Source organism: Hippoglossus stenolepis, chromosome 8, assembly GCF_022539355.2.
Source record: "Hippoglossus stenolepis isolate QCI-W04-F060 chromosome 8, HSTE1.2, whole genome shotgun sequence".
Classification (NCBI taxonomy): domain Eukaryota; kingdom Metazoa; phylum Chordata; class Actinopteri; order Pleuronectiformes; family Pleuronectidae; genus Hippoglossus; species Hippoglossus stenolepis.
The window spans coordinates 19,476,581-19,494,525 of NC_061490.1; the positions used below are offsets into that span (position 1 = coordinate 19,476,581).

Here is a 17,945-nt window from a genome sequence, read left to right on the forward strand (position 1 = left end):
TGCATATCAGTGTGTGTATGTGTGTGTATGTGTGTGTGTGTGTGTGTGTGTGTGAGAGAGAGAGGAGGAAGCTCCTGGAAGTCTTTTGGGTGTTGAAGCCGAACTATCAGCACCTCCGCTACCCTGGAACCATCTCATCCACCTCCTCCATCCCCAAGCATCTGGTGATAATGTAAAAACGTTAAAACATGTGAAGGTGGAGGAGGTATGGGGGAGAGAGAGAGTATGAATGAATGCATAGAGATGGGGAGGTGGGGGAAGTCCAGAGAGGTGAGGACAGAAGGGTGGGGTCAGCAAGAGAGTCGCGAGGTGGAGACCAGTGTGAGCAAGATTAAAAGATTAAACCATAACCAGTCCTCTTCAAATTTTTTTGCCGTTTAGCCAGTTTTATAAAAAGGGGGGAAAATGTCCCTGCAATTAAAAAAAGCAGAAAAAAATAAACTAAAGAAGTTAAATGAAATGCAGCTCTTATATTAATGGACATCTGTGATCACACGTCTGCCTGTGCTCTTCATTCTCAGGGTGGGGGATGGAGAGAGATCCAGATGAAAGCAGACGCAACACTATTGAACTTATTTCAATCAGATGAACTCAAAGGCAGCGGCGGCTTTGCTGTGTAGCTTCACCTCCCATCAGCATCATTCATTTATTATTTCCCTGACATGAAATCACAGGCCTGTGGGCAGCTGCGGCTCAGGAGGTAGAGCAGGTTGACTGCCAAGCAAATAGTCGGTGGGTTGATCCCCTGGCTTCGTCCGGTCTTCCGCTTTTTGAGGCGTCAATGAAAGACACTGAACCCAAAAGTAAGAAACGCTATATATAGTATTAATGTAGCCTCTTAGTGTAAAGGGCTTTGAGATAAGATGGGAAAAGCACTGGAAAGATTCAGTCCATTTGTAAAAAGATGTTTTTTTTAATGAAGGTCACAGATAACTTGGAGCTTGAGTAAGAGATTCACTTTACATTTCCAAACAAAAGATGTGAGTTTAACTCCAATAATGTCCTCTGTCCCTGTATGTCACCAAATATCACTTGGTGATAGTGTGCTTTTGTAATGCCTTCGTTAAAATTACACATGGGCTGCAGTTGGGTTAGAGACCCTGAGGCAAGTTTTGACATTTATGGTGGGGAAGGTTTAAGACGGTGTTTAAGAGGGGTTTGCAGAGGCAGGCAGAAGCTTGTCCATGCAGGTATATGGCAGGAAGGGGGAGAGTGGGGGAAGACGGGAGGGCTCAGGAAGGAGGAAGGAGGAGGAGGGGGGGATCTGTCAAACTCTGGAAGAGGTGAGAAGAACTAAAGAAGTGTGAGCTGAGGAATGTGGAAGAGAAGTTATGGAAAGCTGACGGACAGGACGATGTGGAAGCTGTCGATCACCCGCTGTGCCGCAGAATTTTCCATGACTTCAACCCTCCGTCTCCCGAGCAGAGAGGTGGCTGGGAGGCAGGGAAGCCATCGTCGCATCTCCATAATGAGCTGTGAACCGCAGGCTGAGGTGGCAGGGAGACAACACTCGGAGGTAACACTCTTGCTTTAGGTTCCAGTCGTGCACAAGTGGAGGCAGATGGGCTCCAATCTCCCAGTAGATTGAGTACAGTGTGTTCCCTTGATTAAAAAGGCATCATATACATTCAGTATACGAGCACCCAGATGCTCACCACCCTCTGGAGACATAAATCACAACAACTGGTGGCTTCTTCCACAATATTTTGCGAATAATTAGCCACATATAACACGTCTGCTATGCCACAAAAGCTGCATGATGCAAGATCCCATATAAGAAAATACAACCATTTTGTGCAGACAAAGCACAGGGCTACTGCAGGGAAGTGTCTTGAGTGACATTTTTCTGTTGAGCAGTTGCAGGAAGTGAGAAGTTGAGCAATAAAAACGCTCGGTATTTCTGCAATACAAACTCCACTTCCCACCCACATGCATAATAACCTCATGTGAAAACAAGTGATAACAGTTCTGCATAAATATATCTGATAATTCTTTCCATTTTGGACGGTGTGGCCCCAAAAAGCCAGCTGCTTCAAACAAACAGAAGCGCTGCTGTGTGTCAGTGTTACCGGCTAATGTGGTTTACGGGCAGACCTGTGAACCGAGTCTGGCTCAGGCTGATATGGGCGCTTGTTTCCACGGTCCAAAGCCAACCGGCCAATCATTTGGACATTGTCTCATGTTTGCACTGGAGGCTTTGGCTGCCCTCTGTGAGTCAACTGACTGATAATCCACTGCAGGGGCTCTCACCACATAGTGGAGCGGGAACAGTCAGAGAGAAACAAGAAGTAGAGAGAACGAGGTGTGACGGATGTGCCATGACAAATCACCTGAGCAAAAACGGTATTTGGTGGAGGCAGTAATAGCAGTAGTGAGAGGGGGAGAATCCGAGAAACAAGAGGAACTGGAAGAAGGTGAAAATGTCAAAAGACGGGAGGGAGACGACAAAGGAAGAAATGAGGACACGGAGAGAAAGAGGTGCAGACGGTGTTGTAAGTTAACACATGCAACATGATCTGGGGTCTATGACCGTCCAGCTGTCTTTTTCTATTTCTCAGTCCCTGCCACCGTTTCCTTTGTCCCGCTAAATATGCTACGCCTTGCCCATGGGAGACGGCAAAGAAAGAGAAAGAAATAAAAAAAGCACAGAGTTGGCGGGGGAAAGAGAAAGTTGTCGATGAAGGAGGAGGTCCTGTTCTGATACTTGGATACAACTGAAGTGTGGGAGGAGAGAACAGGTGGGCAGCCACATGAAGACAAGTATGCCATTGTGTTGGGTGGTATCTCTGTAACCATAAGTTCCATGTCTCCTCAAAATGCTCCTCGAGTTTATGGCCATTTTCAACTCTGGAAAATGTACAGAAAATTGGGTCTGGACACTTTCCTGAGTTTGTCCGGGTCAGACGTGTTCACAAAACATTCTGGCGAGGGGTGGCTCCTGGGTCGAGTGTGCAGAAGGCAGGACATGCCGTAAAAGCAACGGCGGCATCGCCCCTTATCGCCAAAATCTCGCAAATCTCACTGTGTTTCCTCGTTGACATCTTTGTCAGCATCATTTACATGTATGGCACCTCTTTTTCATTCGGAGATATGTGTATTATTTTAGTGTTTTGCACTTTTGTGTCCGACATGCCCTCACTTTTTCCTGGACATTTTACGAGGGGTCTGGCATGAACAGTTCTGGAAGAGAACAAATGACTCTGATGTTTACGTTCTCACATTCAGTCGCGCCAGAAAACTTCAGGAGAATGTGCAGACTACAGTGCACGTCTGAAAGCAGCTTATGTGAGTTGAGGGTTAGCATTAGCTTGGTGTTAGTGTGGGATACTGTGCTTTGACTTTGATTGACCTGTCATGCCGATGGTGGGCCTGGCTTTGATGCTCTCCTGAGCCGTTACACCAACTGACGCCAAACGGACGCACACACACAGGCACACACAAACAGATGGAGCGAGGCAGGGTGTGTGTGCATGTGTGTGGGTGAGGGGCTACAGAAAAGGGTGCAGGGTGGTGGATGGTAGATTTTTGGCGAGCTGTACCTTGCTTACTTCCTTGCCAAGGAGAACAGGCTCTGACTCTGACAGCCTGGATCATGTGCCACCAGCTGGCAACTGGGAGACACAACCATGGGGGCACAATGTGACACACGGCACATCGGGAAAGGCGACAACTTTCGACAGAGAAAAGGAGGCATGAGAATAATTTGAGAAATAAAGGAAACAATTCAGGTATTGTTCCTTTTTAATTAAACCTTGATTTCCCCATTTTTGGTCAAATATATAAAAAATTGTATTAATCCTCTAATCGAGAAAGAGAAGTGGTTCTAGCCACGTGAGGCCCTTTAGTGCACTGGTGGGCTCTCCTCCTCTTAAATCCACCGCTGTCCCATCACCAGCTGGTACCGCCATCGATGTGGGTCTGGACGCGCACACACACACACACACACACACACCTATTTATAACCTCTGTTAAGTCCGGATTCCAGTTCACATTGGGGTTGCAGAAACGTTCACATGCTCTTAACACCCCCGTCTGCTCCAAGTGACGGGTGCCCACACACACAGCAAAGCCCTGTCATACACCCAGCCCTAACTCTCCCCTTTGTCACACGTGCACAAACACGCACGCGCACACTCTGGCATGTTACTTCAGTTAAAGGGGTGTGCATTCCAGACACACACACACACACACACTCTGTACACACTTTTAAAAAACCAGACACCTCTTCTCACGAAAATGCAGATACACACACACACGTAAATACCTGCACATGCATGTAGTCATCCATGTGTGCACATGGTTTAAACATCAACAAGTACCACCGGTCGTCAGGCTCTCCCTTTCACTGTGCCCCAACTCCCTTCACTCCCTTCACTCTACACCTCCTCTCCTCTCCATTCCTTTCTCCTTCCTTCCCTCTCCCTGTCTCCCTCTTGGCTGTGTGTGTGTCTGTGTGTGTGTGTGTAATCAGGCCAGTATTAATACCTGCATTCCAACAGCCTACAGGAATGTCTTAACAATGTAGCCTTGTTCAGGTGCAGAGAGACAAAGAGACCTCCCTAAAACACTGTGTGCTACGAGTGCAGCAGTGAGGAGTCCCAGGGCTGCAGCACATGAGAACTGAGGCGCATTATGATTTTGAGATGAACACTGTTGAGTGGAATACACTTGGCTCTTGTGCTGCCTCCAGCACTCGAGGCCAATATTCATACTCATGCATACACTGTATTACAAAGTACTGTATAGCACTTGATAGCACTCTCTCTTAGCCGCAGAGTGTACAAGCTGAGAATGCACAGGGCAGATACTCGTGCAGCTGAGCTATGCTGCTTCATCACTCCTCTAGTCCTGCTTTATTGATTTCATGTTTCATCTTGTAATGTCAGATTATATCATGTTGCAATGGCATCCAAATTACAGCTGTGGTGATTAGTCAAACACTCTGTCGATAATAATCAGCAACTGTTTTTTAGATATTATTTGTTTGATTGTAAAGTATTTTTTAAGAAAAACAAATATATCCAACTGTAAATCAAACAAAAGAAGACATTTAAAAATAGCAGCTGGGGTTTTCGGGTTTTGCCTTTTTAGACCAAACAAATAAATAATTAAAGGGAGAAAATAATTGGCAGATTTAACAGATAATGGAAATTATAATTGGTTGCTGCTTTAGCCCAAACTAATTATTCCAAGATAATTGCACTCAAAATGAGTCATTTTGTTCCACTGAACATAATCTATTTTTCTTATCATTGTAAATGTGGTTGGCCGTAGTGTGATGTGATGCATTTCAATGTGGGGAATTATTCTTATTAATAAACTGATATTGATTTCAAGGCTAAAATAGAAGCTGAATAGAAGAGAAAATGAAAAGCAGTGACATACTGAAGGCTCCATCATCCTCCCATCCTCCTCCCCCCCCTCCCTCTGCCTGTCCCCCTTTGTCAGGCCTTATTATTGAACATGTGTCCTTTCTGCCTCTGCCATTAACCAACCCCACCCTCGCACACTGCCTTCAATGCACACACACACACACAAAGTGGAGCGCACACTCCCAAATTGCTAATTGACATGGGGAGTTGGTGCTTCTTCCATCATTCTCCAGGGAGACGAATCTCGAACGTGTGTGTGTGTTTGTGCGTGCGTGTGCGTGTGCATGTGTGTGATGTGAGTGGGGACTGGGGATCAAAGAGGGTCCTCCACGCTGCCTGTCCAAAAGCTCTCAGCCCCTCTCAACACTCCATACAGCAGCCAGCAATGGCCGACCATCTATCGTACTCATCATTCACGAGTAAAGCACAACGTGAATGTACAGTACGTTCAGCTGACTCCAGCTTGATAATCATTCAGAACTAATAGTTAACTAAATTTAGACTTACTGCTGCAACATGTCCGTCGGGGCTGAATGCAAGATGCTCTCGAGGAAAAACACCGGGGTTATAATTACTTTAGCCCTTAATAACAAGAGGCTAAATCAGTTAGCCACTCTGTAAGTCCAACATTATCCCCACAATAACTATCCATCACGTTTGTTGTTCTGAAGATTGCACAGACACATAATTGGGAATCATTTAGCCTGATGGAGCCATAACCCAATTGAAGGCAATTGATTTTGGATTAAATATTCATATGGAGCAGGTCTAAAGCTTGTACCTTTTTTCCTGGTAGACTGAATCAAAACACAATGCTGTGAAACATGACTCTGCTTGTGTTACTGGAAAAAGGCCCCAACTGAAGAACAGCTTTGAAAAATGCACTTCACCTAATGGAGGACTTTCTACCACTGCAGCACTGAAGTGATGCAACTTTGCAAATACATGTACATCAGTGGAGAGGGAGTGGAAGTCAAAGCCCTTCTGGATTTGGATTATTGCCATTAGCTGAACTGTCAGTTAAAAAAAAAAGATTACCTTCTCCCAGTGCTAAAAATCACCACAGATTTGAGACGCCCTGCTTGTCTTGGTTCCTACTATTCAGACTTTTGCAATGATTAAACAACACATGGTCAGGATGATACATGTATTTCCTACGGCCCTTGGCAGGGGTGACTTATGACGGATGGAGGGTGAAACAGGGTTGGACGAGGAGAGAGACAGAGGGGTGTGAGAGATGGAGAGATAGGAAAACACGGTGATGGAGGTGATGATTTACAGAGCTGGGCAAAAGCAGGGTGTAGTAATGAGACTGCAAAAAACTAATTCCAGGGAGAAATATAACTAAGAGGAAACTTAAATAACTCACACTGAAGTCAGGAAGAGGAACTGACGTGATGAGAACATTAACAGTCAGAGCATAGTAACTTTACCCCTCTACTCCCTTTCAAAGTCAAGTTCACACAGGCGCAGCGGTGCAAAGGGAACTTTTGTGCTGTGGTAGTTGTTTCAGAGGGGCTCGTAAGTGAAACCTCAATAAAACAAGGAGGGGTTATGTCCTTAGGCAAGTTGCCTGACTCAGGAAACCTGAAAACTGACACTGGATCTGTTTCGGTGATGACACCCTGGCCTGGCTCTCAGGTAACATGGGGAGCCCCCACTTCTCACACACACACACAGACGTGAAGTCATACCAAACATCCAACACACAGCACCAAACACTTGTGTTGTAACACAAATACCACCTCTGGGTCTCACATACACACCAACCCACTTTTCCCCTCCTCCACGTACTGCTCCTCCTCTTCCTTCCCACCGTGAAGGATTAAAGTTCCCACTCCAGTCTCCCAGATCCCCCCGGCCCAGTTAAAGGAATAGGATCTCATTGTCAAACAGTGACCAGCCTCACCGGAGAGGTTAACCACCGCTGCTTAACCATTAACCAGATTAAAGTCGGGTGGGGTGTGAGGGGACGCAGAGGAATGTTCTCCAACAGATGGAGCCGGGAGATTGGACAATGTGAGCTATGTGTGTACAGTGTGTGTGCACATAACGCATGTAAACACAGAAACTTCTGTAGCCTGGTGAACTTTTAGTCACCCTCCTGGTTATCATCATGCAATATGGATAAGGGAGAAGAAGAATCCTTTGGGGCTCCTCTACCATCATATTTTTGAAACCACTCCCTGGGAAGCAAGAATTACTGGGTCAGAGGTGAATTTAAATATTTGTCCCCAGGCTTCATATTTTGCCTCGGTTACATGGGAACTGTTCAAAATCACGTGCAATCGATTTCCGGGAGCATTTTCTGAAATGTCAAACAACTAAGAGGCAAACGAGTTAGATGCAGGGTGCGTGCACTGCAAAGAGTGTCACTCCCTCTCTCCTCCCCCCACACCAGGCCAAAAACTGGTGGTGTAGAAAGACACAAGGTGGTAATGGAACCCCAGTGAGTGTGTGTGTGTTGTAGTTGGAGGAGTGTGTGTGTGTGTGTGTGTGTGTGTGTGTGTGTGTGTGTGTGTGTGTGTGTGTGTGTGTGTGTGGGGTGCATTCAGCAACTGCTGCTGAGGCAACTGTTGATGTCTGAAAAGCAACAGCTTGCGGGGCTCCCAGAGGACGCCCTGCCAGCCAGCAGTCAGATGGAGGGTTTAGGGTTGGAGGGGCGCAGGGGTTAGGATTTCTTCTCCGCTGCCAGGAAAATGATCTCCTTGGCCGCAGATCCAGGCTTTTCCATGGCATTCCCCATCCCTAATTGGTATTCCTCAATCCTGACATCGTCCGCCTGTCTGATCCGCACTGCTGCTATCTGTGCCTTTATCGCTTTTGTTCGCTTGATCCCCACGTACGTGCTATTTGATTGATCAAAACAGCTGGACAGGACACAAGAAGAGTGTTGAAGAAGACTATGTTTTGAGGCAGATATAAAATATGTAGTTTATCGTGCTGTAGTTATTTCCTTGCTGGTGCAGATTTGTCCTGCGCACGGCTAAAAGTGCTCAAGCCAGTGCTGCATTGTACATTACTAAAGCACACGCTGAGAAATTATCCTCATCTTGCTGCGGCACTCTGCTGATAAATGGATTGGCAGCACTTAACCTCGTCTCCCAATAGAGCTTTGTGAATTTCCAATTTTGCTCCAACCCTGAATTTCAACGCAACTCCCCTCCCCCAACCCCTCCCCCCAACCCCACCCCCCTCGCCCTGCGACTAAAACAACCATCAAATGTAGAGACAAGGACGCACACACAGATGTGGAGCCTCATTTCAAGGCTGCATTTGAAATCACCCATCGCCACCATCCTTCCTCCCCTGAGAAGAGACTGCACGGTAGCAAGAAAAGATTCCGCTTTAATCATCTCTTATCCCATCAAAAGATCTGTGTTTATCCCCCCCGTCTCTGATTTCTCCCGTCCTTCCCTTCCTCTTCTCTTTTTTCCCCAACTTTCTCATCTTCTTTTTTTTTTTTATATTCGTGTGTCAACTTATATTCAACGTTTTCAGACCTATAAACCTGCTTTGAAGATTCAAATACAGACGGTGGCAGAGACTGTCACCGGACTTAATTTGTGCTTTGGAAAGTGAAAACCAATGAACGTGCCAAGGAGGGGGAGGATGGTCATTCTTATTTCAAAATCATTAATAGCAGCCATAAATCTGCTGAGGAATGGGGCTCTTGGGATTGGTGTGAAAGCAAACAGAGTCCTCTGGCACTGAAACACTGCAGGCAATCTTACTGATGCTATGAAGGGTCATTAACTGTGACCCACGCACAAAAGCACAGTGGTCGGAACGGGCAAAAGGCAACATGGTAAATCACAGCAAGCAAACACACACACTCACACACACGGGACTGGACGTCCAATGGGCTCCTCTCAAGTGTCGTTGTAAAGAACAAAACAGAAAGAATGTCGGGTAATATAGAGACGGGCCGAGACAGACAGAGATAAGAGGGGATGAGACAGAGACATAGACAAAGCTGGTGCTTTTGTTTGTGTGTGTTTATGAGTTTCTATGGAAGTGTGGTATGTGTGTGTGTGTGTGTGTGTGTGTGTTTGTGTGTGTGTGTGTGTGTGTGTGTGTGTGTGGCTTCAACTCTTTTGAAGCTCCTGTGAGGAGATGGCGATGAAACTTTTCTGTCTCATCCTGTCTTAGTTACTTCAAACCAGGATGAACCACATGCGTAGAACCCATCATCTCCTGATGCTCGGTTTCCCACCGGTGCTCGCTAGGAAACATCAGTGCCTTATCAAACCTCTGTATTAAGTTTAATGTGCCATTCAACCATTCAATAATAAGCACAAGTGGGTGAAAGGCTGACAAGCTCAAACCAATGTCCCGGAGTTCAGTGTTTACTTAATGAACTTCCCTGCACGAGTCAGCGGGAACATGCCTTTTTATTGTGAATGACTGATGTTTAACTGGGGACCCCTGCTGAGTGACGTCCTGTCAAACCACAAGAATGCACCGTGGCTGTGAACAGATTCCGTCTCTACACCTGTAACACTGACTCTGTGTGGTGAGAGGCAGGCCACATTGAGGCTACCTGTTTGCATGTGGATTACTGCCTGTGACTTGTGGTGAGAGGGGGCTTTAAAAGCAAGAAAGGGTCCCCCTTTTCCACAGAATTTTAAGTGATGACACACAAACACACACATTGCAGCGCAAGCTCGAGCGTGTCCAGAGGAATGCCACTCATTCCATCTCAGTGCTCTCAGTGTCTCACACATAGTCACAAACACACGGGGGAATGAATCACCTCAACAGTAACAACCCAACCATTCCAAGACCCCCCCCGGGGCCTAAATTACAAGGGGGCAAACATGGACTTGCTCTCCCAAAGCAGCAGCTATTAATCTGTCACTCACTGCTATACGAGCTAAGGTTTCCAGTGTTGCATAACACTAGAATGTTGCAATTGGGAGGCTCTCTGTGTGTGTCTGTGTGTGTTCTTACAGCATATATGTGTGTATCTCTACACTACTTTACAGTTGTGTGAATGCACACTGAAGTGAATGTATTTGATCAGTGAATGATTAAGAGGGTTTTTTGCATTCAACCATTCCAGGATGCACGTGTGTGCTTGCACAAACAGAAGTCAAAAACCAAGTGCCCCAGGACAGAGTTTTAAAAAAAGTCCCCTGGTTTTTATCTCCTCAAGGCTAAATGGCTCTTTTTCTGGCCTAATACCATAATAATTACACATGGCTGCAGGGGTGCACGTTTGATGCTGCGCCGGCAGGGGGGAGAGAAATTAAAAGTGAGGAAATGACTGTGGGAATTAAGGCAGCGATAGACAAAGAGGCTGACGCTGCGTGTTAGTGGTGAACACCTTGAACTCAGATGATGCTTGTCACAATGATTCTCTCCACCGGTCTCTGAATACTTTGGAGCTGCCACAGCTTAGCTCGGACTCATCTAATCATTTGACTCTTGTTTGGTCTCTTTACCTTTAGGTGACTTTGTACTTTTTCATCCCCCCCAAAAAAAATCTAAGTTAAGAGAGCAACTAAGACTGATCTAAAGTACCTACACATTTATTTCAAAAACTTGATTTTTCTTTGTCATTTCCTTGGTGATTGTTTCTAATTTCAGAAGGAATGTGCTATCACAATTTTGAGACACCTGAAATGAAGTTATAATTCTGCATGTTTCCTCTGTGGAGGCCTTAGCTGCAAATGAACCGGCAGTGGCATCTCAGAAGCGTAGAGCAGGAGCCATTTAACAACACGTCTGGGGGTCAAAGGGTCAGTGCGGTCCTGGGCACAGGCATGCTGAGCACCTCGGGGTGTCCTGCGTTGCCATGCATCACATATCTGTGTGTCAGAAATATGAACATAGATATACAGGCTGAGAAATGTGTAGACACACTTGCAGGAGAGGACACACACCCAGGTGTTTGGTGAGCCATGGTTTTATTTAGTGCACTGCATGCGCAACACTGACATAGTTGCAGGTTGCAAGAGTGTGACCATTAATTGTGAAAATGTGGGTCTGTGTGACAGAATCCCACTGAGACCCAACAAGAGCTGCTATTATTAGACAGAGGTATGCTGGTGTGTGTGTGTGTGTGTGTGTGTGTGTGTGTGTGTGTGTGTGTGTGTGTGTGTGTGTGTGTGTGTGTGTGTGTGTGTGTGTGTGTGTGAGAGAAAGAGACCTGGCAAAGCTTTTCCCTGAAGAAACTCATCTTGCACCAAAGTAGAACAAATACCCTCTTTCTCTCAGACTTTACCAGACTTCAGGGCGGCAGAGCTCAGCACCTGGACCCAAGCCTTTAAATCAGTGCACCGCAGCTGTAGAGAGGGATGTGTGATCTACACAGCGTCCATCAATTACAGGGCACCTTTTTAGACACCTGTTAAAAGGCTCCATGAAGGGCAGACCAGAACAACAACCGTCTGTGAGATCAGAAAAGAGGGAGAGGCCGATCATAAAAAAAAGAAAATGTGGAAAACGAAGTGGTGCAAAGAGGAACATGAGAGGAAGTGAAAGTGATAAACAAATCTGATATTCAAAAAATGGCTGCAGAAGTGATGAGAAATACACCAGGATCCACTGGGGACAGGACGGTTTAGAGGGGGAAATGAAAGATGGAGGGAGGGTAGTGTCGGACATCACTTCAGCCCCGCCCTTTACCTCGTCCTGCTTCAAACCACCAGAGGCTGCTGCTCCGGCTGGGAATAAGAAACTACTTTCTCTAATTTACCACAAAGCATTCTAGCAAATTTGATTTCGACAAACACAAATAGCCTCAAAGGAGTGACTGACGGCTACGCTAGATTTCTCCAGAAAAACATCAAACAAATAACCTATTATACGGATAACAAGCAATTTAATATCACAGTGACACTAATAGAGATTTTTACTCTAAAAGAGAATAAAAGCCAGTTCAACATGATCCCACCAGCAGCTTGTTAATTCCCTATAGGGGCCATTAACCACTGGAGATCAACGTACAAAGTACACTGAGGTCAGTAATAAACTTATGGACAACCACAGCACCTCCTGGGATCAATACACAGTGGGCTTTGGTCGATAACCGCAAACCTTCCTTCACAGATCACATAAGGCCAAAGTCAAGTTGCATTTAGACCAGCTCCTCTCTGGCAGCCCTGATGGGTGAGGAGGGTGAGGAGGGTGTGGAGGGTGAGGAGGGTGAGGAGGGTGTGAGGGTGAGGAGGTGTGAGGGTGAGGAGGGTGAGGAGGGTGAGGCACTCTGCCAAACAGGAGACGCAAATCCCGCAGATCAGACATCAAAGCGCTGGAAACTGCAGCACAGCAGCAGCAGCCAGACATGGCAGCATGAGAAGGACTGGGTGAGCAGGGCCTTCAAAATAAAACCCTATAGTCTACTCTTCAGGTGAAACCGATGGATAAACAATAGGGGGTTCAAATTGTAATGTGGACATTAATGGTTTAAATACGTTTTTTTTTTTTTGAAGAACACATTTTCCACAGGTGGACATTGTGTTTTTCAAAAAAAAGTTTTACTTTGAAAAGTCAACATGTTTTATACTTATTTAATGCCCATTTGCTTGACATGCGGTGTCCGGAGGACAGAACCCCTGTGCCACCGCAGTCCTGTGCGCAAAGACGTGCGTAAAGAAGTGCGGAGCCACCACTAACCCACCAACCATCCCCGCAACGTCGGTGCTGCGTAAACCTGCGGCACAGTAACGTGTCCTATTTATAAACCCACTTACTCCACTGTAGTTTAAACATTAAATCGTTACAGGCTGAACCCCAGCAACACGTTAACAGGTTGTTCAGCCGCCAACACGCAGCGAACAAACTACAAAGTGTCTGATTGAACTTAACGAGCCGCTCCTGACGCGCTCACTGCGGCGGGGGACGGACACGTTTTCGTCTGCGGGAGAGGAAAAGTGAAAACCTCCAGCCTGAAGCCAAGAAAAACCTGCTCCGCCTCGGAGCCGAGGTGAAGTTAGTGGAGGGACAAAATCATTTTAGAAAACATGTCGCGGAAAGTATGAAAGAGACGTACCCAGCAGTGCCCAGAGCAAGGTGCACAGGAGCGACGCGCGTCCGAACATTATCCCGTCCATGTCTGCTTCTCTCAACTTTTTCAAGGAAAAGTATTCACGGTGTTGTTGTTCTTTAGTCTTTGTGCAGAGTGGAAATCTGGCAGCAGTTACAGTCTTCTTCCTTCTTCCACTGCTCCAAAGCTTTCTGGACCCCTCTCTCTCTCTCACACACTGCTGAAGGAGTGCGCCTCTCTCTCTCTCTCTCTCTCTTTCTCTCTCTCTCTCTCTCTCTCTCTCTCTCTCTCTCTCTCTCTCTCTCTCTCTCTCTCACACACACACACACACACACGCAGAAATCTGATGCTGGTGGTGGCAGTTCACTTGGTTGATATATTTGCACAAAGGTGATCCCCCTCCACTCCTCCTTCTCCTCCTCCCAATACAATCCCCTCCCCCTCCCTCTCTCTCTCTCCCTCTCTCCACCTCACTTGCAGTGAAAAGACCTGCTTGACTAATCGTGTAGTAGCCCGGGTCCACTGGGGCCTGCAGGATTTCTTTCAAGAAACTTAAAAGTGATTTTATCATGATGCTCCAGCTCTCTGCGACTCCACTAAATAAATAAATAAAACCTTAGACAAAATAACCTAAGTTCTTTCAGGACATACATACATACATTTTCGAGCAAAAGTTTTTTATGTGTAGTTGTTTATAATAAACTTTCTGGTAGAACTGTAAAATATCAGTCCTCTGAGACATTTGTTTGTCATGGGTTTGATAACGACGTCTTTGCAATCATTAACATTTTGTAGAAATATATATATAATCGGCTGTCATATCGGTATCAGAAATGTTTTACTCTCTAATATCGGTGTTGGCATCGACCCCAGAACTCAATGCCGGTCAGGCTCTACTTAATAGTTTAATTTCTTTTATTGCCTGAATATGATGGAGGTAATGACACAGATTTGGGGAATTAGCCATTCAAATTTTGGCATTGGATTAAGTGGAAAATTGAATATGCATGAGGAATTGTTTTCACCCTCTGTAGCTCAAGGCTACTAGGTAGTAATCATTATCCAGATGTCTAGATTTCTCCCCCAAACTAAATGGTTGGAGGAAAACAATCGGCCTTCTTCAGCTTTTCGTAGACAAATTTCCGGCCCTGGTTTAGACCTTTAACATCCCCAACTAGCATTATGTCTCAAATAATGATTTTCATTTTCAAAGCAACCAGAGGCCATTTCATGGGACTGGGCTAAGCTGTCTGTCATTGACAGACATACCATTCATTCCTAGACATGTAATCCCTTCAGAATCTGTTTGGGTATTTACAGGGTATATGGGACAACCCATGTGGGTATTTACAATTCAGATATACAGTTATCATGAGGGGCTAAGTGGCTTATTCACAATGCTATAATTCCAGTCTGAATGCTCGGAGTGGGTATTGTGTGACCCATGAAGTTGATTTAAGCCAAATCCTATAAGCTGACACTTGGAAAGCAAAAACAGATGTTAGTCCTGCGTAAAATGGTTTAATGGTACCACTGACCATCCAATCCTCAACGAGAACATCCATTTTTCTTTCTATTGGAGACAGGTTGACTCTGGAGCTACGCTAATAATCGGCACACCCTGCAGGTAATAATAGACCCTTGCAGAGCAGTTGCATTCAAAGACATACATTCCAAACATAGCTGGTCTAAAACAGCTGGTTAATATTTTCTCAGGCCCGTTTCAAGTCGAGAAGTAATACTTGCAAACTGTTCCACAGCGGCATACAGAACAGTCACCACCCTTTGCATGCACTGATAGCTGGAATACACACACAGAGCTGGTCTATACACATTGAGAGGTCACTGGCAGCAGTGTGTGTTGGCTACTGAGAGTTTAATGGGACCTAGGTAGCTAGTTAAGCTTCTCACTCCTGTCATTCTCTCAGTCTGTTCCAAGCAATGACAGCAGGAGGGAAATACAGCCTTCGCACTGACTATCTAACATCAATACAGCCACTTATCCCTGTTATCGAGCCAGTAATAATCACCTCTCCATGCTGCACAGACATGAGATCCACTAACAACTTCTATGTCCTGTGGTGATGGACTTAGTGTGGTGAGCCCTTACATAATACCTGCTGTATATCATGCTGCATTGCTGTGGTAAATGCTGATTTAACCGAGCACGGGGTATTCTTACATAAGGCCCTTGGTCGTACGTACAGTAGCTGAGGGTGTGATTTACTGGATGGGCTCATTACCTAATGGAGCTGTGGGAGAGGAGAGGAGAAATAAGGACGGGAAAGGATTTGTCCTCCTGACACAGAAGAGGACGGTGTAAGTCATATAAAGGGGAATGGGGACACATAGAAAGGAAAAGAGAGGGATTAATAAGGGGGCAGCAGGAAGAAGTGAAGAATAAAGAGAAAGAAGGAATGAGGAAGGGAAAGAAGGTAGTTATGTACGCAGACAGCTGCAGATACCACGGACACACAGTTGTTTGTATTAGACTCTATTTGGTGGACAGATACCAGACATCAACAGTAGATCTGTGTCTATATATTCTGAGCATGTGCGGTACAAATCAAATCAAAATGGTGACATCCATACAAGAAGAAAAGCAACTAAACATGGTGGAGGTCGTAGTCTCCTCGCAGTCTTATTAAATTCAGTGCCCATTTTTGTTTTCCAGCTCATGCCGTGTGTCCACGTGGACACAATAAATTGGCAGTTATACGGAGGACCACACACAACCATTTGTACCCTCTCTGATGATGACATTTGTGTCTCGCGGAGCTTAGCACACCCTCACTCCCAGAAACGGAAATTAGAAGGTCTTCTCGGCGTCTCATGGTTCAGGTTATTTAGTTACTACAGGTAAGAAAGGTTGAGCAAAGAGGAGCATGAACATCACAAGGAGGCAGCCCTGTACTTGATTTGTAAAAGCTGTGTCAGACAAGACACATTTTGAAATGATAGGGTAGTAATCCTTCAGACACACTGTCTTTTGTGTACTTTGACATAATCCTTCAAGTGCAAAGCACTGTTCAAATGCTATTATTTCAAAACTGTGTCCCCCATACTTGGCATTAAGATTATATGTGTTCAAGTTTATACATGTGTTAGATACACATATTATCTTAAGCTAGGAGTAAACAAGTGTAATTGTACTGTTCTCGTGTTATGGTGCATATTATGCAAAGTCCTATACTAACATGCCACACTTTCTTTATGAACAGGACATTGCTGAATTCCAAGTCTTTAATAAGCACAACACCAGAGCCACTTGCCATTAAAGATTGGCAAGGTGCTGTTTGTCTTCTAACAGTCAATGGAAACATTTGAATCCACACACCAACCCATCTCCTACATATTACCATGTTGTGGTGACAGATTGCAGTCATTGCAGACTAATCTAGTTAAACCACATGTCCTTCACCCCATGTCCTCTTGATTCCCACAAGGACACTGATATGTTCCCAGGCCAGGTGGAATATAATCCCTCCCATGTGTTCTGGGTCTGCTCCAGGACTCTACCAAGCCCTTCCTAGAATACCTCCACAAGGAGATATGCAGAGGCATTCTGCAGATATACCTGAAACACAGCAACTCCATCCAAATCCTTGTGGAGCGTCCATACACCCCTGCAAAGAAAACTCATCTCAGCTCCTTAATGAGGTCATGGCCATATACTAGTGCTGAGATGAAGATAAATTAATCAGGAGCATTGCCTTTAGGATCATCTTTATATTTACTTACGCAGTCTGTTGGAATGTCTGCATCCCTGCTGATGCCACATCAATGATTCTGTTGATCTCAAACTTCATCTTCGGCTCACTTGTGTATAAGACCCATCCATGACACCCTTCACATGGGAAAACTCCAACTCTGAAGAGAGAAAGCACAACTGCATCACACAGCAAACCACCCCTTTGCATCCAAAAGGTCACTCTGAAATATAAAACATCAGAGCTGCAACACCAGCAAATACCCAGAAGGCAAAGTTGACCCTTTGCAGCACCGTGGAATAAACTTGCCTGGGGAGAGCAGTGTTTTACTCAAATAATTCTAAGTCCTCATCGCTTAACATAAAAAACAGCTGAGGCTAGTGAGAATTGCGTCAGATTGGGTCAATTAAAGTATGGGACGAATACAAATTGTGACCTGATGATGGCACTAGATGAAAACGTATTACACCTACTTAGCATTGCACTCCTATAACTCTCTGTTATGCACAGTTAAAGAAGAAAAAGTAGTTGAGATTTGGGTGCATTATGGCGTGAACTGCTAATGAAGCCTTGAGCAGACTATAGAGGTCTTACAAGCTTGTATCTAACCGCACATCCCCAGATTTTCACATTATTAAACTTAAGATCAAACCATAATTTTCTCACATATCACTTGAAGCGATTTATCAGACTTTGCACAGCTCCCTCTGGAGCTACAAAACCAAATACAACTTTTTCTCCACATTTGCAGCCGCACTCCCCAAGACCTATAAACAGACTTTGATGTGTAAAACCGGCAGAGTTCCCCTTTAAGGGATCACCAGATTTAACAAAGTTACTCATGATACATTGTCTGGAAATAGTCTCGAT

At 45.3% G+C, this 17,945-nt stretch overlaps 1 protein-coding gene across 2 annotated transcripts in view; it reads right to left on the reverse strand.

The window, feature by feature from the left end:
• Window positions 1–13,640, reverse strand: part of bcam (basal cell adhesion molecule (Lutheran blood group)) — a 50,962-nt gene extending 37,322 nt beyond the window's left edge. The window contains exon 1 of one of the 2 annotated variants that reach the window (XM_035163268.2): window positions 13,372–13,640. In XM_035163268.2, coding sequence (XP_035019159.1) covers window positions 13,372–13,432 — 61 coding nt within the window. In that variant the 5' untranslated portion in view covers window positions 13,433–13,640. The remainder of the gene's footprint in view (window positions 1–13,371) is intronic. The other variant, XM_035163269.2, reaches the window with a different exon arrangement.
• Between the last annotated feature and the right edge of the window lie 4,305 nt (window positions 13,641–17,945).